The 27,020-nt window shown below is 38.3% G+C and overlaps 3 protein-coding genes across 3 annotated transcripts; all 3 read left to right on the top strand.

Annotated features, from left to right (window-relative positions):
* mthfd2l (methylenetetrahydrofolate dehydrogenase (NADP+ dependent) 2 like) lies at window positions 1-15,846 on the top strand. The gene is made up of 8 exons (XM_085476019.1): window positions 1-143; window positions 1,464-1,648; window positions 1,906-2,028; window positions 2,529-2,681; window positions 7,802-7,909; window positions 11,646-11,738; window positions 15,090-15,215; window positions 15,350-15,846. The coding sequence occupies exons 1-8, from the start codon at window positions 1-3 to the stop codon at window positions 15,463-15,465; spliced, it is 1,047 nt and encodes a 348-aa protein (XP_085332145.1). The 3' UTR covers window positions 15,466-15,846.
* A 1,413-nt stretch (window positions 15,847-17,259) lies between these two features.
* Window positions 17,260-19,017, top strand: epgn (epithelial mitogen homolog (mouse)). Its single transcript, XM_085476022.1, has 5 exons — window positions 17,260-17,368; window positions 17,604-17,732; window positions 18,029-18,149; window positions 18,276-18,431; window positions 18,523-19,017. Exons 1-5 carry the CDS (start codon window positions 17,335-17,337, stop codon window positions 18,575-18,577), a joined length of 495 nt encoding a protein of 164 aa, XP_085332148.1. The 5' UTR covers window positions 17,260-17,334; the 3' UTR covers window positions 18,578-19,017.
* A 948-nt stretch (window positions 19,018-19,965) lies between these two features.
* LOC146697325 (proepiregulin-like) lies at window positions 19,966-27,000 on the top strand. Its single transcript, XM_085476021.1, has 5 exons — window positions 19,966-20,208; window positions 22,791-22,874; window positions 23,475-23,601; window positions 24,104-24,250; window positions 25,466-27,000. Exons 1-5 carry the CDS (start codon window positions 20,034-20,036, stop codon window positions 25,530-25,532), a joined length of 600 nt encoding a protein of 199 aa, XP_085332147.1. The 5' UTR covers window positions 19,966-20,033; the 3' UTR covers window positions 25,533-27,000.
* The last annotated feature ends 20 nt before the right edge of the window (window positions 27,001-27,020 follow it).

Below are 27,020 nucleotides of genomic sequence, written 5' to 3' on the forward strand. Positions count from 1 at the left end.
ATGGCGGCCTCTGTTTCACCGCTACGCTCCTCCTTCAGGATTTGTAGCCCTTTAACGTTACACCATCACTGCTGCCGGGCCAAACTGCGGATGCACAGAAAATGCGAGAGTCAAAAGAGACATCTACACGAGTCGGCGACGAGGTAAAACGCAGCACGTCTAAAACAATGCTGGTTTTTCTTTTATTATACGGCATCACTTTGCGCAGGGCTGAACGACGCTTCAGGTCCGGCGAAGGCGTGCGCAGCGTCACGTGTCGGTGGGTGGTGATTGACAGCCTGTTTCGCCGTTCACGAAACCTGCGAGTGTAGATTACAGTACAAATTGCAACCATATTTAAAGGGACTATTTTTTCAAAAGACATGACAGAGTTACATAACCGGCTCACAGCCTCGCCGGCTGAACACAACGCGCTCTATGTAATGTGGACTGTAGCTGATGGAGAGGGCTGTCACCTATGGTTATACCATATTTAGTATATTTATAGCACATTTAAGAACACATAAAATTGTGGTCCCTAAATCAGACGCCTTAATAAAATCCTCACTGGACACTTGAGAACATCTTGCTATTAGTGAATATGAGCCATCTACTCTAATTCTTCCTGGCACAGATTCAAAAAAGTGTCAAAACAATAAGTAGAGATTTTGCTTCATATTGACCAGAGAGCATCACAGAGTTGCTGCACATCCATGATGCAACACTCCTCATCTCAAAGTTGCATTATTGGACTGAAAGCAGTGACTGTGGAGGCTATCTGGCTATCTGAGCACTGACTCGCTGTCATGTTCAAGAAACCAGTTTGAGATGATTAAAGGGTAGTTACGGATGTACATAGTCAGCAACAATGCTCTGGTTGGCTGTGGTGTTTAAAGAATATTCAGTTGGTGTTAAGAGGGCAAAGTTTGCCAAGGAAATATCCCTCACACCGTTACATCACCGGAAGCATTCTGAACTGTTGAGACGAGGCAGGATGGATGCATGCTTTAGTGTTGTTTATGCCAGGTTCTGACCCTACCATCGACTGTTTTCAGTCTACAGTTGTCCAATTTTGGTGAGCCTGTGTGAATTTCAGCCTCAGTTTCCTCATCTTAGCTACAGGAGAGAAACCGGCTGTGGTCTTATAAGCTTTGTTACTGGAAGTATTCACTCACTTAGCCAAATCACTGAATTCCGGTGTCCCTATCACTTTTGTGGCGACAAGGGTATAAAATGGCAGGTCATGGGTAATAGCTGTCAGTAATACAAATTTAAAACCAAGAATATCCAAAAGTAGATTCTGGTCATCTGGATGTAGCGTTTTCAGTGGGAGAAACATTTCGTCACTCATCCAAGTGAGTTCTTCAGTCTCAGCTGACTGCAGGTCAGCTTGAAAAGTGAATTTGTCACTGTTAAATTCATCTTTCATCTTTCCCGCAGTGTATTAGTGCATTAATTCATGTGTTTTCTCTTTATCTTTCCAGGCATGCCGCTGTGGTGATTTCCGGAACAGAGTTAGCTCGTCAGCTGCACAGAGAAATCCAGCGTGATGTGGAAGAGCTGGTAGCTCAGGGCAACATGAGACCACACCTAGGTGTGGTCTTAGTGGGTGACGACCCAGCCAGTCACACCTACGTTAAGAACAAGACCCGTGCAGCCAGCATCCTGGGTCAGATATGAGCAGCACATGCATTCTTAAACGTGTATTCATAAAGTATTTCATGCATATCTAAAAACAATAAATATAACTAAAGTAGCACATATTTTATGCATACACAGATACATATGTTCAGACGCACTTGCTTAAGCAAAAGTAACATACATTTAAAATAATCAAAAATAAAACAATGTGTATTTAAAATAATCATGCAAAAGTACACAACTACATCTTCATGGTTTAGGTATATGTGTTTATGTGTTCTCCAGGTATTTCCAGTGATACAGTGGTGCGGCCCAGCACAGTGTCTCAGGAGGAGCTGCTGGAGCTGATTGACAAGATGAACCGTGACTGGAGGGTCAGTGGCTTATTGGTGCAGCTCCCACTTCCAGGTGAACAAAGGCACCACTGCTCCAGAGGTGTCCTCCATGACATCATGTTAACTGGTCTTTACAGTTGTGGTGATTCTGCTTCTATAGTCGATGGATATTGTGTGCATAAAATTTTATGCGTACAGAATATGTATTGGAGTGATTTCTGGTGACTGTGGGGCCCACATGACTGCAGTGAACTCATTATCATTTTTAAGAAACCAGTTTGAGATTATTTGAACTTTGTGATGTGACACGTAATCCTGCTGGAAGCAGCAATCAGAAGAGGGGTTCACTGTAGTCATAAAGGGATGGTCAGACTACTCAGGTAGGCTATATAGTGTTTAAACAATGCTCTGCTGATACTAAGGGGCTCATGTCGAGTTCTGACCTTATCATCTGAATGCTGAACAGGTGTACCTAACAAAGTCACTTGTGAGTCTATTATGTTTCAGTTCTTTGTACAGTTCTTCACATGATATACAGTACCTGAGCTTATGTTCTGCTCCCTCTGATTTTAGAGCACATAAATGAGAGAGCAGTATGCAACGCCATCGCTCCAGAGAAGGATGTGGATGGCTTCCATATTGTGAACATCGGTAAGCTGTGCCTGGACCAGAGATCCATGGTGCCAGCCACTCCTGCAGCTGTCTGGGAGATCATCAAAAGAGCAGGTATGCCTCCCAGTATTCTCCAAAGCATTTACTCAACTTAATATCTATAAACGTTTGTCATGGCTATTTTTAGCCTTGCCATTCGCTCTGTTTTTTGAACCTACGATGGCATGATCCCTAAATTTGAACTGAATGTTCAGTTCCAAAGAATGTAAAGTTAACTCTAGAAGCAATAGCAGAAGTAGGTATTATATGTCCATTTCTATGCATCTCAGATCCACTAGGTGGCGCCTAATATCCTTTCTTCCATCTAAATCTAAATTTCATCTGTTCTTTGACTTTCATTAGTTTTAACATGAAATAAAAGTATAATGTTTCAGTTTTCTGAAAAAGTGTGAAAGTTATTTGAAGTAATGTGTGTAAAACTTTATATTTAACAGATGTTGTTATTAAAACATTATTTGAATAAAATAGTAGGACGTTAGTTCTTAAAATAAAACTATTCTTACTGTGATGTGAGAACAGTGTCTAGAATGGCAAGAAACCCCTTGGTTATCATACCAAAGGAGTGGAGGATTGAGGTGCGGCTAAGCCTTGGCTGCCTTTGAGGTTAGTTCAGTTGTCGTAGGAATGCTTAAGGGTTTTATATCATCATGAAATCAGCTTATCGGCTGTGACAGAACTTTTGGAATCCTCCATCCCACATAGTGCTGAAGCAGATATCTCTTTATAGATTACATTGAGAGCTGAAGGATGAAGGGTTTGGCGTAACTCACTTGTCTGTCTGAATGACTGGAATGTTTCAAACTCTAAGTTATGGAAATACACAATTCTGATGAACTTGAACACTATACACTATGTGTATATAATTATTTGAGCTTGGTTTTGGTTTCAAAGGTGAAAATGGTCCGAGAGAAGTGTGACTGAATTCTTTAAGCCTTGTAACAAACCTTTCTGCTGGCTCTATCGACCTAGCTAAGGCAATGCAAGTGAAAACAGATGCAAGTTTTTAATAATTACTGTATTCATAGAAGCTAAAATATTATCCAGTACCCCAAATCACCGGTTTAAAAAGTAATGGCTCCTGTTAAATAGTTATCCATAGAGTCATAAAAAAATAAGGTTTTCACAGGACTCTATGCTGTCATTAAATGTGGCATTGTGCATTTGCCATTATTCCAGAAATCTTGTGGTTTGTTGACAAGTAAGAGGCTTTCTCTTGATAAACATTCCAGACAAGCCAGGTATGTTCACTCTTTTGTTAACTGAAAGGTCATGAACTTTAACATTTAAATAAATGGTAAATGGCCTGCATTTGTATAGCGCTTTTCTAGTCCATAGGACCCCAAAGCGCTTTACACTACATTCAGTCATTCACCCATTCACACACACATTCACACACTGGCGATAGCAAGCTACATTGTAGCCACAGCTGCCCTGGGGCGCACTGACAGGGCAGCACAGTAACTAAAGTCTGTAGAGCCTGAAATGCAGGTCTTGAGTTTTTACAGTTTCTCTGAGCACTGCATGGTCTGACTATGGGGTGAATTTACTGGGATATCCACTCCTGTGAATAATGTGGTATTATACACCTCAATTCTGCTTTTATAGAGGTCATCACACTTGTTGATGAAGTGCATTTGATTAGGTACCTGTTTGCTATTTACCTTCTTAATTCCTATTAAACCAGTGGGGATGCATTTAGTTTATCACAGGACTGCATAGAGTCCTTCAGAAACAAGTCATACAATACCAGAGATGTAAAGCTTGAGTTTTTATATTCTTCTGAAAGGTTTTAGGGATTTCAAGATACATTATCGCAAAATTTGGAGAAGCCTTGAGGTTCCTCTGGAGTTAGTAGTGTTTTTACTTGCCAGCCTTCTGTGCACGTCATTTATGCCCAGTATCTGTTGGATTGTGGAGTTACCAAAAGAGATACTAGATGACACAAAGACCAAGGAAGGAAGGAAGGAAGGAAAAAATCCCATGAATCTTTTTCTTGTAACTTTTTTGACATCATAGGATGATTCATTGTTGTACTCTTTGGGATATTTTGAAACTCTGGAAGGATTTCAAACTTTATAGACTTATCTGGCTTAATATTCTTCTTCCTTATCACTTCTGAAATTTCTGGTCGTTACCACATATTGTGCTGCTGGTAATTCCTTTTAGGCAACTTCACACTTCTGAAAATTGCTTATATGCCATGGTTTCAGGCCTGGGTGTGTCCAGTCCAGCTGCAGCCGGTTATCAGCTTTTTTTTTGACTACAAGGGCAAAAATCTTTTTTTCTCACATATACTTTGTAATATTAAACACTCTTTCTGCTTCGATACTTAGATTTGTTATTTCAAACTATCACTACACAACAAGCATGCTCAGGTTGACTTTTTAAAAATTGGACAGAATTTGGTATGACATAAAAAACAAATAGAAAACAAGAAGGGTTTAGATCAGGTTTAGCAGCATAATTGGTATTTACAGTTTTTTCTGATTGCTTAAGCACATTTTTTGTAACTATTGGCTAATTTTGCAAAACTCTTCACACAAATAAGAAAACCTGTCACCCAATCATCAAAACATTGTAGTTCTCTTGCAAAAGCAAACACAGCTAGATTAACCCTTCACACCTTCGTAAAAATGGTGTTTCCGTATCAAACAGTACACACAAGCCATCATCTACTAAGCACACAATGCGCCAACTGCACATTGATGGTATGAATACAAAACACATCTGGCTTTTGCTTTCTCTGTGCACAAGGTAGGCTATGTCAGTTTGAGCTCATACTTCTGTCATAGATCCATAAGCATAGAGGGATCCAAACTTCAAGTACTGGTGTACTTGAAACACATCAAAACAAACACAAGTGTTCATTTCCAAGTATAAGATTATTTGCAATCGCCATAATGACTATATGGGTTACTTGGTCTGCAGTGAACATGCTTCCTCTGCCCCCAGCATCTGGTCATCTAGCAATTCTGTAAAGTAACAATTTCAGTATTTTTACATCAATGGTATTGGTGTGTTTCTCATTGGCATATGGCAGTGCTACAAATCTTTGTGCGAAGTGACTGTACTAACCGATTCTCATTTCAAGATGTCCTTATGATGCTTGCTACAGTGTAGCGGCTCGAGTTAGGCTGGACCCGTTGGCCAGCTACCCTCAGGGTCATTCCACGGTTGATTACATGGTCCACTATTGTAGCTCTGATGTCATCAGCAATTCTATTTCTTACTCTTCCTACCCTTCCTCTCCCCCCTCCTCATCTTCCTCTCCCCCCTCCTCGTCTTCCTCTTGCTCCTCCTTGTCCTTGTCGTCCTCTTCATCCTACTTCTTCACCTCCACGTCCTCTTCCTCGGCCTCCTCTACTTCTCACTCTTTCTGCTCCCTCCATTGTACTCCGCACACACAGCTTACCTGTATTATAGTGCTTAGGCTGATTGCAAAGTGAACTAATTATCTAAAAAAGTTTTCACATGTGAAAGTGTGCCAGACAGTTGGCAAATTAGTGTTAATGATAGCCATACATGTGTATACTTTTGCTAGGAGTGTGTTGGAAATTTGGTAATTGAGTGTTGTGCAATGAATTGTGCCTACCGTTTTGCAAAGTGTGTGTTACAAAATTGCAAACTGAGGGCGAAGCAGTTTTTGTGCTTTTAGTTTTGCAAACTCAGTGAGTGGTTTTGCTATAAGTCTGAATAGTTTTAGAGATTGTGCTACAGGAATCACAGTTAGGGTTTAAGCATTCAGAAAAAACTGTAATACAAATTTCATCAGCAAATTGTGATATTGGCCTAATTGATGACACCTATGTTAACGTCTTACAGTTTTTTCTGAATGCTTAAACCCTAACTGTGATTCCTGTAGCACAATCTCTAAAACTATTCAGACTTATAGCAAAACCACTCACTGAGTTTGCAAAACTAAAAGCACAAAAACTGCTTTGCACTCAGTTTGCAATTTTGTAACACACACTTTGCAAAACTGTAGGCACAATTCACTGCACAACACTCAATTATCAAATTTCCAACACACTCCTAGCAAAAGTATACACATGTATGGCTATCATTAACACTAATTTGCCAACTGTCTGGCACACTTTCACATGTGAAAACTTTTTTAGATAATTAGTTCACTTTGCAATCAGCCTAAGCACTATTAATACAGGTAAGCTGTGTGTGCGGAGTACAATGGAGGGAGCAGAAAGAGTGAGAAGTAGAGGAGGCCGAGGAAGAGGACGTGGAGGTGAAGAAGTAGGATGAAGAGGACGACAAGGACAAGGAGGAGCAAGAGGAAGACGAGGAGGGGGGAGAGGAAGGGTAGGAAGAGTAAGAAATAGAATTGCTGATGACATCAGAGCTACAATAGTGGACCATGTAATCAACCGTGGAATGACCCTGAGGGAAGCTGGCCAACGGGTCCAGCCTAACTCGAGCCGCTACACTGTAGCAAGTATCATAAGGACATTTTGAGAATCGGTTAGTACAGTCCCTTCGCACAAAGATTTGTAGCACTGCCATATGCCAATGAGAAACACACCAATACCATTGATGTAAAAATACTGAAATTGTTACTTTACAGAATTGCTAGATGACCAGATGCTGGGGGCAGAGGAAGCATGTTCACTGCAGACCAAGTAACCCATATAGTCATTATGGCGATTGCAAATAATCCTATACTTGGAAATGAACACTTGTGTTTGTTTTGATGTGTTTGAATAAACACCAGTACTTGAAGTTTGGATCCCTCTATGCTTATGGATCTATGACAGAAGTATGAGCTCAAACTGACATAGCCTACCTTGTGCACAGAGAAAGCAAAAGCCAGATGTGTTTTGTATTCATACCATCAGTGTGCAGTTGGCGCATTGTGTGCTTAGTAGATGATGGCTTGTGTGTACTGTTTGATACGGAAACACCATTTTTACGAAGGTGTGAAGAGTTAATCTAGCTGTGTTTGCTTTTGCAAGAGAACTACAATGTTTTGATTATTGGGTGACAGGTTTTCTTATTTGTGTGAAGAGTTTTGCAAAATTAGCCAATAGTTACAAAAAATGTGCTTAAGCAATCAGAAAAAACTGTAATAGTTTTTGCTTGACAATTTAGCTTCAGGGAGAGTCAGTTTCTCTCTACTTGAGCAGTACAGTGAATCTAGCATATTTTATCATTTCTCTGTGCAGGTATTGAGACTGTGGGGAAGAATGTCCTTGTTGCTGGTCGCTCCAAAAATGTTGGAATGCCCATTGCAATGTTGCTGCATACTGATCGCCATCATGAGCGTCCTGGAGGTAAGAAAATGCATTTGGATGTCTGTGTGGCTTATCTGCAATCTGAGTCAGCATTGTAATAAGATTGGCGTGCTGCTCTTTGTAGGATTGGTGTTTCACCATTGTGGCTTTCCCTGAGGGATGTTTGATGTTTGAGCTTTTGCCAGGATGTGAGCAATAAATTAAAGCTTTATTGTTTCCTCACCTTTTTAATCAAACAAAAAACTGCTGATGAATGTCCTGCTGAGGAACAGAGAAAAAAATCTGGGAGTGTGAAGGAAAATCACAGGGTGAGACTTTTGGCACTGGAAGACAGATCAGCCCCTTATAAGGGTGCAGGAAGAAGGGATTGGATTTGGAAAGGTATTGCATGTTCAGATGAAGCAACAAGATGTGCTTAACATTTCAAAGTAAAGTGTTATTGCAGGTCAGAACAACACAAATGGGAACATAACTCACTCAAAGCTGCATACCAAAGAAAAATTAGGAGATCAAAACACTGCAGTTGTCCCTAAAGTCATCGCTAAAAGGATAAAACGTTCTTTATTCATCCACATCAAATTAGGTCAGGGGACTGAAATATGCTATACAATTTCTGAAAGTAAATGATTGAGACCCAGTCCATGTTCTTCCAAACTATGTCGTGTGTACATATTGCAAATTGAGAACCATTTTTAAGTTTTTGAAATCAGTAAAAGAACACGCTATTTTGAAATTTGAGTCTTTTAAAAGCTCTTAATGGCTACTACTGACTTTGTAGCTGAAATTGGTTGCACTGTTAAAACATATGAGTTGTAATGAGTTGCTTGGAAACATCTATGCCAGGGTTTTAGTAATGCAGTATGCAAAAACAAACTTAAAGGCAGGTGTTATCTTTTGAAACTGTACATATTTGTTTAACTTTACCTTTTACCTTTAGAATCACTTGGAACTGCACCAATGCTATTTGTTTATTTAGTTAAACATAAGCATAATCCTAATTAATTTCAGGTATGTTGTGCCATCCTTATGTAAAAAATCTTTTAGTTTTACATTATATTATTATTGTAAAGCCCATAACAGAAAACTGTATTGTTTATTCTATTGGTAGCTGCGTCATCTATTACCAAGTTTTGTCAGTTTATTAATCATCAGTGATTCCTGGATGATGGATGGTATAAATAGTTAATGAGAACTTATAATCGTTCTTACAGATACTTGGCAATCTTTAAGATTGAACTTATGAACTGGTGCAGCCAGTTCCAGGTCTTCTGAGCCTTACACCCAGATCAAGATTAACACATATTTGTGAGGCACGTGACATGGACAGAAGAAATAGAAAGTTCTTGGTCATAAGACGATATTAAGGAGAGGAGAGGAGAAGAGAGCAAATATCAATGTATCAATAACTATTCATATGTCATAAACTCCAGCTTCCTCCCATGATTCAAAGACAATTGGTCAGTGGGGTTTGGTTAACTGGTGAATCTAAATTGCTCATAGGTGTGAATGTGAACGGTTGTCTGTCTCTATGAGTTACGCTTGTGTTTCTGTTTGTCAATCCGATCAATGAGTCTGGGTTTTGCGGTTGCGAGGAGAACGGTACTTGTCTGACTGCTTTGTGGTGTGGGATTGTTTTTCAGGAGTTGGGCTTGGCCACTTAGTTTCAGTGAAACGCTTTATCGTTTTGTGGGAACAGTTTCCGGATGGCTCTTTCCTGTTCCAGCATAACTGCGCACCAGTGCACAAATCAAGGCCCAGAAAGACATAGATGAGCGAGTTCGATGTGGAAGAACTTGAATGGCCTTCAGAAAGTCCAGACCTTAACCTGATAGAAGACCTTTGGGCTGAATTAGAGCAGAGACCCCAAAGTTGTCCTTCAAAATCAGTGTCTAGAAGCATAAATGTGCAAAAATGTACATGCACATACCTTCAGGTAACGTCAGGAATTTATAAATCATTTCAAAGAGTCAAAAAGAAGCGTGGAGAGGCTCAGAATCTAAGGTATTTGAGTTCCATTGGAACGTTTGCACAGTGTGGGATGACTTGAGTTTCCCTGTCTTACCTGAAACACAAAGAATCTTTTAAAGCATTGTCACAAGGAGGAAGAGACACATCCGGCGCAAAAAGAAACTGATAGATACCACACGGATGCCTTAAGTTGTGGTAAAACACTCCCAACCAAATATTGAGTGCATAAATGTACAGATTTTTCAGAGGTTGGACATTTTTGTATTGAAAATGTTTTTTTAATGATCTTATTTTAATGTTCTAACTATTCTGATAATGCCAGATACTGGATTTCTGATGTTGAAGAGCTATAAGCCATAGTCAATAAAATTATAACAAAAAAAGATTAATATATTTCACTTTCGAAGTAATGAATATCTGATAAATGAGAAAAAAAAATTTCTGAATCAAATTACAAGACTTCAAAAAGACTAAATCTGGTCAATGATCTACCAGAACTTTTTCTGTAACTTTAAAAATGTATTTCTTACAATTTAAGTCAGATTTCTTTCAGCAGCTTTTTGTTTACCATGTAGAAATACAGTTAAATATGTAATTTCTTTACACTGTCAGAAAGGGGAGTTTCACTGGCCTGAAACACTTAAGATCAAAGTCGGCTATATGTGGCCCGCGATGTAAGATGAGTTTTACGCTCCTCTTGTACTTGTTATTTCAGGTGTATGGATTTTATCAGAACGTGACACTAAGGTGGACTACCTAGTTCTTGAAAACTAAGTTTGCAAAGAATGGCAACTGAATGTGTGCTTTGTAACTGGATATTAAACTGCAAATATACAATAAGGCTAAAAACAAACTTTCCTATTTTAAAAATCTTCAGTCCCCAGTAAGTGTTTTTTTTTTTATTCCAAAGGGAAGTTGAATAACCACATAGTTCATAGGTTTATTTCCCACAACACGAGTTGTACAGCTTCACACACATTTCTTCTGGTATGCGATATGCAGGTTTGCTGTGCTGTGACTTGCCTTTTCTTCCCTCTCGTTCTTATCTTCGCAGAATACCTCCGTGGATTACAGCAACAATACTGGTCCTAATACAGTTATGACTTTGCAAGTTGCTCTGACACACCTAAACGGAGATTAAAGTTACTATCACGCATGCTGCATTTCCTCATTGTGTAATGTCTGACTTAGGGTGTCCTTCCCCCACCACTGTCTCATTTTTTTTGTAAAGCTGTAAGAGAACAACAGGTCTCACAGTAATGAAGCAGAAAGAAGAGAATATTTACACTTTAAATGTATAAAAACACTGCTTAGCAGAATCAATATTCTTCATTCCCACAGGAGAACCTTAATTGAATTAATTAATTGAAGGTTAGGTTTTGGCCACATTAACTGTTTGCTGATTATTAACATTAGCACTAATACCCCCCAAAATGCACCACCTGTCAGTACCTGAAGAATGATAGACTGGGTAATAACTTGAAATATTCATATTGAGTAAAAGAAATCTTGCTTCTGGCACTTTGAGCATGTAGAGACACCAGCTTTAGAACAGTTTAAAGGAACGTCATTGACAGGATAACCTTCACTATCAGCATTTTTAGAAGTATTGAAAGATGTCCTTTCATGGTTCATTTGCCATGTTTTGGCTAAGTAAGTTTTTATACATATTTTTAAAACCCTGATGTGGCATTTTATTCATATACATTGAATGTAGCAGGTGATGTAGGTGATAGATATCTCCGAGACCAAGAAGTGTAAACCAAGAAGTGGTGGATTAACCACAACATGTCCTTTTTCCTCTTAGGTGATGCCACAGTGACCATTACCCACAGATGTACTCCAAAGGAAAGGCTCAAAGAGCTAACCCGCCTGGCTGACATCATTATTGCAGCAGCAGGTAAACGTATCAGGACCACAGTAAAACATATCTGTCAGTTTTTTCCACAACTAAAGAACTACCGAAGTGACATATGTCATACCCAACAAAACGTCTTTCAAATGAATGGAGTGACACATGCAAACTAGTTCAGGCAGGCGGTTTGGGTTGTCCTGCATCTTGCATTCATGACAACCCTCACGTTCGTCACGTAATTCGTCGCCATTTACTTCATTCAATTTAAGCTGAAAAATTTCCAGTGTTACCCTGTGTTGTGTCACTGACACTGCTGCCATGCATCACTGGCTGTTATTTCATCACCAGCGTCTAGCTGTAGGCTCCAATGTAATGTTTATGAGCTGCTGCTGTAATAAATCAACAGTTTCTGGTGTCAGTTGTCATACTAACTGTATTAAGTATTGCAAAACGATTCATAGGATTTAACATCACATCAACTGGCTGTACGGTTACAACCAACCATCACTGTCATAATTTGCTAATCTGCCAAGGCATTTCTCAGTCAGTGTTTTGGTTGAATAATGTCACTGTTTTTGAAAAATTGACATCAGTGATGTCATTTTTGTCCAAACAAGAGTCAAAACTAGGAACTTGGGATCACCTGATTTTCCTCAAACAATTAGTACATTTTCACTCATTATTCAAGTTGTGCTATTCGTTATTTTGCGACCGTGGCTCAGGGGTTGGGAAGCGTATCTGTAACCGGAAGGTCGCCGGTTCGATCCCGGGGCTCTCTGTCCTGGTCGTTGTGTCCTTGGGAAAGACACTTTACCCTACTTGCCTACTGGTGTTGGCCAGAGGGGCCGATGGCGCGATATGGCAGCCTCGCTTCTGTCAGTCTGCCCCAGGGCAGCTGTGGCTACAACCGTAGCTTGCCTCCACCAGTGTGTGAATGTGAGAGTGAATGAATAGTGGCATTGTAAAGCGCTTTGGGTGCCTTGAAAAGCGCTATATAAATCCAATCCATTATTATTATTATTATTAAAAAATGTTCAGCGTGTACTGCAAAGAAATGTATCTACAGTCATGTGAAAATTAAAGATTTATAGGATTTGCAATCCTGTGAGAAACTAAGTATGCCCATAGTGCTTCCACAGGAATTAGTACTAATCACTTGCTCATCATCAAGTGTGATCAGCTCTGTAAAAGCAGAATTGATGGGTGTAATAACAGTGCCTCAATCGTCACAGGAGTCCATGTCCCAGTAAATTCACCCCAAGTTCAGACCATGCACAAAAGAAACTGCAAAACACTACAGAGCTACACCTCAGACTCTGCAGGTCTCAGTTAGCATGTCAAATGTCATTGTTGTACAATTAGAAAAAGACTGAACAAGCATGGTTTGTTTGGAAGGGTTGCCAGTAGGAAGGCTCTTCTCCCTGAAATGAACATGGCTGCACAGCTTAGGTTTGCAAATCTGAATCTGAACAAACCAAAAGGTTTCTGGAACAATGTCCTTTGGACAGATGAGACTAAACTGGAGATGTTTGGACATAATCCACAGCAGAAAATTTAAAGAAAACCTAATTAGCACAACACCTCATATCAGGTAGAGGTCTGATGATTTTGGTTTGTTTTGCAGCAAAATGACCTGGGCACATTATAGTCCTTGAGATGACCGTGAACTTTCTATACCAAAGTATTCTAGGGTGTATGAAACCATCTGGCTGACCGCTAAAGCTTTGCCCAAACTGGGTATTACAATAAGACAGTGATCCCAAGCACAGCAGCATATCTACAACTGACTGAAAATGAAAATAATCAAGGTGTTGTGTGTGAATGGTAGTTAGAAAGCACTTCAAAGCATAGAAGACATTGCCTTTATGAATGGGTGAATGTGGCTTGTCGTAAAGAGTGCTTTGAGTAATCAGGGAGAGTAGAAAAGTGCTATATAAGAATCAGTCCATTTATCAACTAAAGCAATGTTGTACATAAGAGTGGGACAAAATTCTGACACAACAATGTGAGAGACTGAGAGTCATTCAGAAATAATGACTTCAAGTTACTGCTACTGATTGTAGTTCTACGAGCTACTGAATCATGAGGTGTACTCACAGAACTGCAGAGAGTTCTATGAAAACTTTCCTTTTCACATACTGTACGTCGGCTTTTACTTACTTACCTAATCTGTAATAGGCTACTTGTTTGTATGCAGTCATTATTATACTGAACTAGGGTATCATTTGTTTTTGCTTTAGAGAAACTGGATTAACCCATTTTAAAAGAAGAGTTTAAAATATATTGAGAGCAAACATCCATATTTTGTGAATTTTCTTGTTAACCCTAGTTTTTTGGATAGAAAACCCTACATTAAGAAAAGCAGTGCCAGTTATATGGCATTACTAAATAGGTTCTACCCTCCAGTGTGCATTCCTTTCCGTCAGTTTCAGATTACTTTTCCTGTGTTGGAACAGGTGTACGTGGATTTATGTTGGCTGATTATGCAAAAAGGAGGAGATGTTGTGAAAAGTGCTCACCAGCCCTTACTTGAAGCGAGCTTCTTGGAATCAAAATAATAAAAGGCGACATTTCCGCCTGTTACTCTACCTCATCTGTAGGCATTGATTAAAACTTTCTGGAAGAACAGTAGTGCTTTGTTTGTTTTTTGCGTGCTGGAACGTGCAGCCATTAATCAATACAGGGCTGTAATATTAGATGAAAGATTCTTTATTAACGCAATGCAGCGATGGGTGCCATGTCTTACTCTGTTTGTCATAAATGGGCTTTTTCCTGATGAGTCACACCTCAATTTCTTTTCATGCTGCAAATGCTTGGTTTTGATTTTGAAGTACTAACTGCATGTACATCATCTCTTTCAGCTGTCTTTGTGTCTTTTGGGAAACGGCACGTGTTTTGGTTGTGTTAAAAGCGAAACGTATGCTGAGGGATTAACTGGTTGTGTAATCTGTAGTAATTGCAGTTAATAGGCTTGGCATTTAGTTTTGTTATACCCTGTCTTGGAAGTTTTATGCTGGCTTTATATGAGCAGTTCTAGTTTAGCTAGACAAACCTGTTATTTAATTATTTAATTATCCAACTGAATTTGGGGCCCATTATTAATTAACAATAATAAATGTGTGAGGAGATCAAATTGATTGTTATCAAATATGATGTGATGATTATTTGAATATTTGTGTTTTAATTCAGTTTTAATGTCCATGGTCCACCCGACAAAAGAACAATCAACTGTGATTCCAAAGATTTTTTTTAGATTTCATGAATAATTGATCTGTTATTGAGTTCAGTACTTCCCCTAACACAAGAATAGGATTTAAAAAAACATTTTAAAGCATTTAAAGAAAATGTTTCAAAGTAGTTCTCGTTTATCACCATAACCTTGGTTTCTTTACGTAGGTGTTCCTGAGCTGATCACAGCAGATATGGTGAAAGAAGGTGCAGCAGTCATTGATGTGGGTATAAATCGCATCAAGGATCCAAACACAGGAAAACTTCGGCTCATTGGTGATGTGGACTTTGAGGGTAAATGAAAAAGAAGTTAACTGTGTCACAGTTTCTTCTATACTGCTGACATTCTGAAAACAATGTATACCTGTCTGTCGACTTTATTTTTCTTGGGAAACTGTCTCCAAGTCAATTGTTGTGGCATGTTGTAGGAGTGAAGGAGAGAGCAGGTTTCATCACACCTGTCCCCGGAGGGGTGGGTCCAATGACGGTCGCCATGCTGATGAAGAACACTGTGACTGCTGCCAGAAACGCACTGATGCATTAAACACACACACACACACACCTACACCTAGACACACACACACACGTGCACAAACAGTATAAAGATATTTATTTTAACAAGGGCAGACATCATGCAGACATGCAGATATAGATGCATACATTTATATAGGCACCCGCACAGGCAGACCTCCTGCCAAACATCTAACACAGTTTTATTTGAACATCTGTGAACTCAAGACTCAATACCTGCTGGGAAATCTACTTGATATGTATTGCGTTTATAATATTTATTTATTCATTTATTTATTAAGTTATTTATTTCAGCTTTCAATTTTTAAGAATTTATATTAATATTTTTTCTACTGATGTAAGTTTGGTTCATTTTGAGCATAATGAAATAAAAACATTTCAGTTCCAAAGTTTTTTTCTATTTAGTTTTTTCATGATTTCCAAAAGTATTTTGTTGTGTGTTTGTTCTGCTTTTGAGTGTAGTGAGACAGTAAAGCTCAACCATGATTAAGGGTTATGCATCTTAAACATTAGGCTGCTGATTCCTGATCTAACAGACAGCTTTTCATTTCCTTATCGCATCCTCTGCAATGCCTCAAATCCAAAAATAGGGAAGTTCTGAAAAATGAATGTAACCAGTGAAAAGATTCCCCAAAGACATTTCATCTTTTGATCATCATAATAATTAGATAATTAATCTATAGATTTCTGTATGGCTATCCATTTTCCTAATGATGGCACTGCTCCACTGTCTTAAGGCTAGAGGCAGGCCATCTTGGACTACTTGTCAGTTTTGCCCCTTCCTGATTTCTCAGTTTTTTTTCTCTCCATATTTGTCACACTTACATGTATCAGATGTTAACACGAATTTTAATAATAGTCAAAGATAACTCATGTAAATAAAAATTACATTTTAAAATGATAACTTCATTTATTAAATAAGAAAAAAGCTATTTAAAGCTACCCGGCCCTGTGTAAACACATCTTCAGCTAATTCTGGACTCTATGGCGGATAATTTATATTTGAAAATGATATCTCATGCTCCCTGAGTCACTCTTATAATTTGAGCTAGATGAAGCAGCATTGCATCTAGAAATGTGCCTGTACTATAAAAGAAGAAAAGAAAATCTACTGATGGAAAAGCCTGGTGATTGAGTATGTTCAGGCAGCCGCCTGACCTCAATATGTGGGAACGTAATATAGGTAGCTGTGGGACAGTAAAATATAATGGTGGCTCCACACCAGTTTGCAATGCAATCCCCAAAGGATTTGTGTTTTCTCCCAAAAATGAAGCGGTTGTTCGGTTGTCAGGTGAAAGTGTAAACCATATCACTTTGGAGCCACCTCCTTAAGGTGATAGTGAAAAACAAAAAGCAAAAAAACAAACAAAAACAGTAAACACATAATTGAAGAGTTCATCTAGAAATGCTTGGCCCCCTATCAAATTTTTTGATAAAACTTTTAATTACATCTAATTCTAATGTGCTGTAACCTGTCTCTAACTAATTCTCTCTTCACGTGTTAAGAGGCCAAAGAAAAATAAAGCTTCCATTGTGATCACGCCGATGAAAAAAGAGAGGATTTCCCAACATCCGCTGTCAGTGAAGCAACTTTACTGGACTGTGAAACTGATTGAAAGTCACCCAGCCAGTGTTCTTCAGAAGCACTTGCCTCTGGGGATCTCGTGCCTCCCCCATAGGCTTTGTCTCTGCATGCCTATGAAGTAAATGACTTGATTCAAGTCGAGTATCAAAAGGAAATACTTTTCATTTTTCAAAAGAAAAAAAGCCTTCAGTGTTTTGATTGGCTGTGCAAATCTGGATAAATAAGCTCAGCGCAGACCTGTTGGTCACACCTGTGCAGGCAGAAGGAGCTGAACACATCACATCACCAAAGGACAACATGGTCACACAAAGACAGACGTACCTGGAGAAACGTAAGTTTCCAGTTTGTTCTGTGATAGAGCCATGAAGCAAGAAAAAAAAAAAAAAACCTTTTAAAATAAAACTTTCATAAAGCTTGACCTAGGTATTTTTTTTTTATGTATAAATGATAATAGTAAAGGAAGAAACTTGTTAGGAAAACTGAAAAATGCATAGAGTAAAAATAAATCATCTATATATTTAATATTTAATATATTTTCTACATTATTTTCTTTTTTTCTTTTACAGCGTTTCTGCCGGCAGTGACGGTGCTGGTGCTTTTGGCTGCAGCAGGACATTCTGCAGTGGTGAATGATAATCTCCAGACCAAAGCACCGCCTCTGTCAAACTCATCTCTGACCACTCAGTTTAGCAACAGTGAGTGTTTTAAGTTTGAGTTTTGTGACGGTGTAGAAACACATGGCATTACAGTGCTTTATCCCTGACATATATGAAATCTACAGAGCCCCAAATGTCCCCAGTGACGTCACGATATATGCTTGTTAAGTTGTGGGCACAAGGTTTAAGGTCTTATAACTGAAGCTTATCTGAAGACCGGTGTCAAATAATGCCGCCTGTTAATCAAGGAATTAATAATAAGAATGAATAATTAAAGTCATATATTTCTGTTAAATTTTTGTTTATGTTGATTGTTTTATTCTCCCTCTCTGCAGGTAGCATGGAGTTGCCTCAAGTCCTACCTTTACACAAGCCATGTAGAAGCGAACATGCTTCTTATTGTGTAAACGGTGGCAAGTGCATGTATCCGCAAGACAGTGACAAACCTTCTTGCATGTAAGTTCTGCAGTATCAGACAGTATCCACAGTAGATTTAGTTAATAATGATCTGTATGAAATTCTTCTACGTGTTTGTTCATGTTCACTTTTGGAATGCGCTCACATATTTTCTCTGATCTGCAGCTGCGAACCCTCGTACAGCGGGCCACGCTGCATGTTTGTGGAACCAATTCGTGGTGTTACTTTGCTTGATGTAGAGCAAGTCATTGGCATTATTTTCGGGGTGTTCATACTCATCATATTTTTGACGATCGCATTTTACTTCTTTGTCTACAAGAGGTGAGTATCCACAGGTTTTCGCGGTGTAATAAAGTATGCAGGAATAGTGGCAGTTCCATTTCTGATGTTGTTTTTGTGTTTCTGTTTTCAGGTGTACAGAATCGACGGTGCCAATAAAATATGCACCTGCTAAGACCTCGGTGTGAACTCTGCAGCTCACATTTGCTCATGCACCACCATCTTCAACATTTCCCCTTTCAAGAAAAGACAAACCACAGCATTTCATGAGAGTGAATCATTTGCAAGTCTACAAAACAAATAATATAATATATAAAAAGAAAAAAAAATCCCTTTGACAACATTTAAATGGAAACACTTGACTGTTACAAGAGGTTATTAACAAGGAAAGAGCAAGCTCTATCAAATCTAACGTTATTTTTTTAACGATTGTTTTATTTTCATGTAAAGAATAAGAATGAAAAATTGTATATATTTATTGCAAAATTATGTTAAGTAAATTATTATAAATTATTATTTTCTTGTATGTAAAGTTTATTTTTTAATTAATTACAAAAGATATTTGTGTTATTTGAATTTCACTTTTTGCTACAGCCTTTTTACAATAAATATATTTTTGCTTTGATAATTGTGCGTGCCAAATATTTGACAGGAGATACTCCATTACCATTTTGATAAGGTAAAGAAGAATTTTTAAAACTGCGTAATTCCTGTTTGAGTTTCACTTATTGAGCTTTTGAAACGATAATGCTCACTGATCCCCAGACAAACTGTAAATGAGCCATTTATTAAGCCTAAAAAGGCTGCCCAAAGTCTAATTAAACAACAGGTTAACTTGTAACACGATGCTGTGAAAGGCTAAACATGCTTGAACGGCATATTTAGCCATGAAATATGACGATAAACTGGTCCCATTCTTAAACGGAGTAAATAAGTCCAAAGTACAGTAAAGGGTATAAGAAAAGTTCGGTAATTTTAATTAGCAGTGATTAAAGCTGAGATTAATATACGAGAACAGGAAAAAGAACATGAAGAATAAAACTATATTTGGACTGCATAGCTAATAAATGCTCAAACAGGCGACCTGGCCTGGACTTCTGCCAAATCAGTGTACCACCTAACTCCTTTACTCCAGATAATATATCTGCAATATATTTATAATGCAGCCTTCACATATGTATCCAGTTACCTATGCCATGTACGCTATATAATAGCCCTATCCCGGTCATGTTACAGAACAATTTTCCACTCACGCAAATAAGCTTTTATCAGTTTGGACGTTTCATAGGGTGTCTTACTACTTTTCAAATGATATGGGGTTTAAATGGTTTGCTGACAGCTTTTTGTTTAGTTTATATTTTACTGTGTCCACACTTTTGTCGATAATGGTACTTACAAACGCAGCAAGAGCCAGACTGCAGAAGAACAACATATTATAAGTGGGGGTTTTTTTCTGCTTTGATTGGGGCTTTTTTTTTAAATTGTGCTGTTACTAGCTTTAGTCAGTTATCTGAAAATTTCTATTACAATCCGCCTTTTATTATCAACAATAAAAACTCCTGTTTTATGGAAACCGGTGAGGACAGACATTCTCGGGTCTGTCCTTTCATTGAAACCGCTGAGAGGTGAAATTATCTAAATTACATGAGTCTGACACCACACCCAAACCGCAGGAGTAAAAGCCCACTGGTTTCCTATTTTCAAAAGAAACGTCACCTGCACCTTTACCTGACAGTTATTACTCGTCCTGCTCGTCCTACCAGCGAACTATCGACTGAGATGGGGATCAGCAAACTGTCAGTGCTCCTGTCAATTATCGGTAAAGTGTGTGTGCTTTTCTTAATGTTGACGTCTTGAATATTATTTTTATTGTTTTATTATTATTATTATTTGAGTTTGACGCGTTGACAGTGAATGGCAGGTCTGTTCAGGTATGGATTGAATTTAAGTCATCTCAAGGAACCCGGAGCGATGATCCCCTTTAAATAGACGAAAAGCTCTTTCAAAGTTAAACTTAACATCTACTGGAACGGAATGTTGAATTAAAAAAATAACTAAATGCAGTTACTAATGGTTGTAGCCACGGGAACACTGTTTAACAGTGTCAGTGAGTGAATCCATACTGCAAGATTTCATTAAGGCTGATGTGGGCGTGTACCCATTTGCAGTCTGACTTTATCTGTATGTATTTTTAATTTGTAGTAGGCTACAAGTAGAGTACTTGCACTTTAGCTGATGTAGTTTGATATAGAGGGTAGCTAATTTAGTTAAATAAAAATGCAAGTTTGTAAGCTGGTCACCTGTTATGTGCAAATCATGAGTTCTGTTGTTTTTACTTTGAAATTAATTTTAATACATCTGTTAAGTACCATGTACCAGTACAATATGCTGCTATCCTTCTGGGTTTGACTGATTCTGATGGTGTTATAGATGTTAATAGCAGATAGCAGTTGAAAATTGAACAGAGTAAGGTCTATTAAAAGATAATAAGGTGATACGATGTTAAGTTATGTAAAATAACTTTCCATACTGATGATTACTTTCACTATTAAGACTTTAAGTACAAAGTCCACATACTATTTCTACTGCATCTTATTTATCATCTTAGATATGTCTTGGTGTAAGATGCAGTTAATATGAATGATTTCTTTATTCATACTCAAAGCTTGAAAGCATAATCACCGCAATATAACATTAAAATCTAGCATTTAAATAGTTTTAGTGTTGATCTTCAGATTTCCTTTGCTGCTAATATTTTGGCATTCTTACCAAACTGACTTTTAAACTGGTATTTGGCACTTGAGTCAAAAGCTGAGTTAACTCCAATTATAGTGTCTCTAAAACCCTTTTTTGGCACGCCCCAAATCAGCCAAAAATGTTTAAAAATTCAATAAAATTCACGTGATTTCCATTCCACTCAATTTTGGTCAGTTAATATCAGTAAAAAGGGATCCAGTGTGTATATGAAATCGTGGTAACTTAAATAATACGATCAAAACTCTTTTATTTCATTTGATTTACCTCAGTTTTTTTTCCCCTGCATGGCTATGCATGCCACACATGCAGTGGCTTTATGTCCCACTGGTGGGGCCCACAGTTCAAAAACCACTGGACTAAAAGTAATTACAGAAACCATCCAAAGTTTTTCAGACAAATGATACTCTGTGGCATCTGTAGAGCCTAAGGGAGGCTGAATTATTTTATGACAATTATTTTCACCTCAATTAATGTCTTGAGGTAGGCTGGTTGCTAGGAATGTGCAATTAGAGTGAGTCATTGGCTAATGATGTAAATGATCTGATTAATAGTGATTAATTAGTAATACGGGAAAGCTACTTCATCACTTCCACTGTACTTTACACCAGTCAACCATGTCAGAAACACCCAACAACCACCCTGAGCTCTCTAACTGAAAACAGAGAAAAATACCTCTGCAGCCATAACAACAGACAGGAACAGAAACCCAAAAAGGGAGCGATTTTATGGCGAGTATTACCAGATTCATAACCAGTCCTAACTAGACACATCTTGCATTCTGTTTGATGTGTTTTTGCATCCTGTCTGCTGGAATGTGGGCGGCTGCTAGTGCTGTCCATTATAAAGTTGTGCAGGCTAGTACAGGTATTTGATCCAAGTAACACAAGCTATACCTTCTTGTTATCACCTAAAACTGACAGGCATTCTCACAGTTTCTTTTATCCCCCTGCATATTTACAGTTTCTGAATTTTTCTTTAATGCTGGTGCTATGTAAATAAACTCATTCATCCCTTTTCTTAACCGTCTTCCTAAATCAGGTTTCAGGGTTGGAGCCTTTGCCAGCTTTCACTGTGTGAGAGGCTGGGTACACCCTGCAGAGAATGCTAAGCAAAACCAACAAAAACATGAATCATTTTGGGTTGTTGTGGAGTAATTAAAGGAACAGTCGTCCCTACATATAATTTAAAAAAAAAAATAAAATCATAAAACATATTGCTGACTGACTGTACATATCTTCTCTGCAAGTAAAAATAACATTTGCAGCTGTGAACGTCTGTGTTTGCATGCAAAACTATATCATTCCCTGACAAACTGGATTAGGTTAAATATATAAGAACCTGGGCAGCACATTTTTAAAATGTCCATTTTCAAATGACTTTTTTGATTGTTTTACCTTCTCAAGGCCTCGCAAACGCTTAAATAAAAACACCTGAAAGTTGTTACCCTGTACAGGGGGTGGCATGTTCACCTTGAAGGTGCACAAAAGGTTTTTGACCAGCTATTCTTAAGGTTGTTAGAAATTAGAAAATGCTATTGGTCAGCATTCTTTAGGAAAAAACTCTTACAAAAGGGCTTGCGTAGCTCATTGTTCATATCCGACTTATATCCAGTGTGAATAACGAGGATTTGTTTTTATCTGACAGGTGTCATGATGATCTGGCCGTATGTACTCACCGAGAGTGCATCACCCAGAGTGCCGTCTGCAGATGGTGCTTCTTTGCCTGCAGGTATTCAGCTCTACAGCTGCTGTGAAGACATTTTATCAGCCTTTTTATAGCATAGTAAATCAGAAGATTTCAAAATTAAAATGAAACACTGAGCACCTGGAGTTGAAACAAAGTGGGGGCTATGAGGATGAGGTGTTATACAATTAGTCAGCTATTATTTTTTTTTTATTTTTAAATGTTTCCTTAAGTTACAATAAGGTGAATATATCTGCATCATTGACTGGTAGCACAATAAAACCACACAGATAAATGTTACTTTCTTTACACTTCATAGATAAAATGATTGATTAATGGCATTAACTGTCAATATTAACTGACAGATGCAGCCCCAAAATACTACTTATTTCATTTAATGTACAATTATTAATAGAAAGGATATAATGTTAGATATAATAACCTCCAGAAGCCCTTTACATTAAAAATAAGACAATGAAGTAAATTATTTAGATAAAACAAATGGAGGATATTTAAATCTAGTAAACAAATAAGCCACAGCACAGGTAAAAAGTAACATCCACAGTACTTTTTACCTGAATGTACACCGATTCATGCAGGTCTTATTTTTAGGAAACGTTTCCAACGGCTTGTTGTTTGTTTCAGGCCAGGGAGAAAAGCAACAGCATGTGGTTAAGCGGTCGATGCAGAACTGTGAAAGCGCATATGACAACTACTGTTTGAACAACGGCCAGTGCATACTGCTCGTGGACATCAATGAACACCACTGCAAGTACGATCGTGTGTGTGTGTGTGTGTGTATGTGCAAGGGCCATGACAAATAATGGGAGGAATACCACTCAAACCAAAATTTACACACTAAAAAAAGATAGTACTCCATGAGATGTGTCAATCATTGCTATCAGTCAGCATATCAGTAGTTGGATGGATGATTGAATGTTCAGGATGCATACTGTCATGTGGTGTAAAACCTAAAAGAACCAGGCCAAATCCAAACAAACAAATAACATAGTGCTGGATAAATGGAGCGATAAGAAAGAGAGCCCAAGCGCTGAGACAGCCAGTTCTTAAATGCTCCAGGGAGACTGACCAGGTGCTCTCAGTTACACGGATTAACCCCACCTACCAGGAACCTGCACACACACAGGGACAAACAGAAAAAGCAGCAGGCCATGGCAGAGGGCTGTCACATGTGGCTATGTGGGTGGGTAAGTGAATCTGTGCTACTTTGTCATCATGAGTAGTTATGCATGACTCGTCTGTTTGTGTTGCAGGTGTGAGACAGGCTTCATTGGTTCCAGGTGTGAGAAACTGGAACTTGTTTTGGGGCCAGAAGGTGAAAAGCAAATAATTATCATCATTTTCTTCATGATTCTGCTGATTATTGGATTGGCTGGAGCTCTGTACCTTTTCTGCAGATGGTAAGGCTTTGATATTGTCACGGTCTGGCTAGGGCAGACCGTATGTTGCAGGGAAGGACTCAAGCGCAGACCGAAATGAGATATGAATAACAAAACAAGCCGTTTATTAAGGCAAGAAACGAGGGTACAAAATAATAGGGAATCGATGAAAACTAAACAATGACCTAAACTGGGTGAACTAAAACGAAACATACAAAACTCTAAACATAACGAACTGACAGGGATACCTGGAGCGGAGACATAGGAACAACGGAGCAGTACAACGGACGACCTGACAAAGAATGACTGAGAACACACAGACTAAATGGACACAGGAGGATAATGAGGGAAGTGGCAACACATGGGAACCCAGCTGACACATGAACATAATTACGTCACAGGGGGAGAGTAACTGAACATGATGAACACAGACACACCAGACCTCTTCACAATAAAACAGGAAACACAGTGAGATATAGACATGACAACCTGAACTGACAACATAAGCCACAGACATGAAATACATGAAAAGCAGGGGAGACTTAACATAGTGGGAACACGAGGGGTAAAATTAACTGGAAACAACTTGGCATGATAACGATGAACTTAGGAAACCTGAAGGCTACATAAACTAAACACAAAACGCTGGGTCAGCAGACCCAGGATCATGACAGATATGTGAATGTATGTGACTATACGTGTGGTTACTTAGTAGGCCTCAAACTAAAGCAATGAGATTTCTTACAAAAACTGAACGCTGAGAACAAAGAGGAGCCCAGAGCAGAAAAGAAACAGACTTTTGGCTCATGTGGATTATTTTAACATAAGCTGACCTCATTTGAAGCCATGTTGAATATGAGTTTTGACTGTTGCAGCAGTACATATGAAAAAGAAAATAATAACATTTTGTCTCCATGGAATATGTCAAAAGTAGGCTGCACATTAAGCTGCTAAAAGTCTACCACTAAAACTCTGAGGGTATTCGTGACACTACAGCTAAACCTACAGATCTACATTTTACTTTAAATATTGAAGTTCATGAAATAAAATCTTGCCCTCAGCATCCTGCTCCATGCACACGCACTAAACCACAAAGAACGGCTATGACCGAAATCCCATTTCAAGTTCCTCAACCTTCATTGTTGGTTATATTAAAGCATGAAATGGTGAAATGCTACATCACCGAGACAGGATTTGTGTATTTTGAAATAAAATCAATATGTGTTATTTTTGTAGGTATGAGAAGAATAATTTTCGACGTCAGCTGAAGCCGCAGGGTTACAAAGGAGACGAGATGGCTTAGAGCATTTCACGCTCTCTTGCAACATCCACTGCTGGAAAAGACAAATCAAGATTTCTCCCAGTTTTCTAAATGAAAATTTCAACATATCAAGAACATCCTGGCAGTTCAGTGGCTAGCTTAGTAAATTATTCCTGCCTCCTTTACACTGTACGTCACGTGGCTTTATCAAGCAGGCAGATCACCACAAAGAGGTTATAATGGTCAGCTTTGTGTGCGGTGGGATTGTTTTCCAGCTGCACTGGTTCTCAAGTTGCGGCACCTGTTACACTCAGTTTGAAAAGATGAATAGTTAGGCACACAAAAACAGTTTCTGTGGGTGACTCCGCCCACACGATACTGAAAAATTAATGGAAAATAAACAACTGTGAAGCGGTAACTATAGTAACTTGTAATGCAACAAAAAAAAAAAAATGTTGCTCCGAATTTGCTGATAACTAGCAGAATTGATCATAATCAATATAATAATGTAGTTTCCTCACTTTGGGATTTCTGTTTTTTGCTAGAATGCAAGTCTAATTTTAGAATATCAAAGGCTTTTCTGTGGTTCAGTGAGGCTGCGTTATCTTTTGAATCAACCCACTCTCAGATCCTAAAATAGAACTGGTTAAAGATGTTTTGTTTGTCTTCCAGTCCTGTCTACTCTGACTTAACATCCTAAAAAACAGATTAGGACTGTTTACACTGTGGTTTGAACTTTGCCTTTAATTTATGCTTGTGCCTAGCTTTTAGCTTTTATTAGATATCATTTTTTTGTCTTGCACAAAATCAAAATGGCCACTATTACTATTATGATGATGTCACTTTAAATTGGCCAATGAGTGTAAAGTTTTGAGCTTTAACGCTTGAAACTTTGTGTAGTGTGGAGGTTTCCTCATTCTTATAAGTTCAGTTGGCAATGTTTATATACTCTACAACCTCTGTCTGTGTTTGAAGCTACAAAGTATTTATTTTTTTTACTTTTACTTGTTTTTTTTTTATTCTTGTATCTTTCAATGTCTTCACTCATTCTTCAGGTGATAAGGCTGCAGCGGTGAGGCTTCAAATTCTTCTCAAGCCTTCCTGCAGTCTTCACATTTTTCTTACATGTCATCAATATCTCTCTTTAATATATATATATTGATATGTATTGTTTTTTTAAATTTATTTAACTTTTTTTTCCCAATTTTTTTGTCCTTTACATTTTATACACATGTAAGAATACTTCTTGCTGTACAGTTTGCAAAATAATCTTTCTTGGGCAGTGTTATCTGGACTTGTACCAGGGGAAACATTGCTGTGCTGATGGTGATGCTGGCTTTTGCACTGCTGCTTCCTTCTACGGGTTTGCCACAGAAATGCTTTGCAAATGGAAACCAGGTGGTAAGAGCCTTGGTTCTTCTGATAAAACTCTGAGAACGCCATCTCCAAAAAGCTTTCCTTTGAGTTGTTCTTCATTTGAGTCTAATAAAAGACTGACAAATGACTACAAGTTACGTGTACTGTGTGCAT

This window comes from Copadichromis virginalis, linkage group LG12 (assembly GCF_057382275.1).
Source record: "Copadichromis virginalis isolate Kocher_CV1m ecotype Utaka linkage group LG12, C_Virginalis_male_GT1.1, whole genome shotgun sequence".
NCBI classification, from domain to species: domain Eukaryota; kingdom Metazoa; phylum Chordata; class Actinopteri; order Cichliformes; family Cichlidae; genus Copadichromis; species Copadichromis virginalis.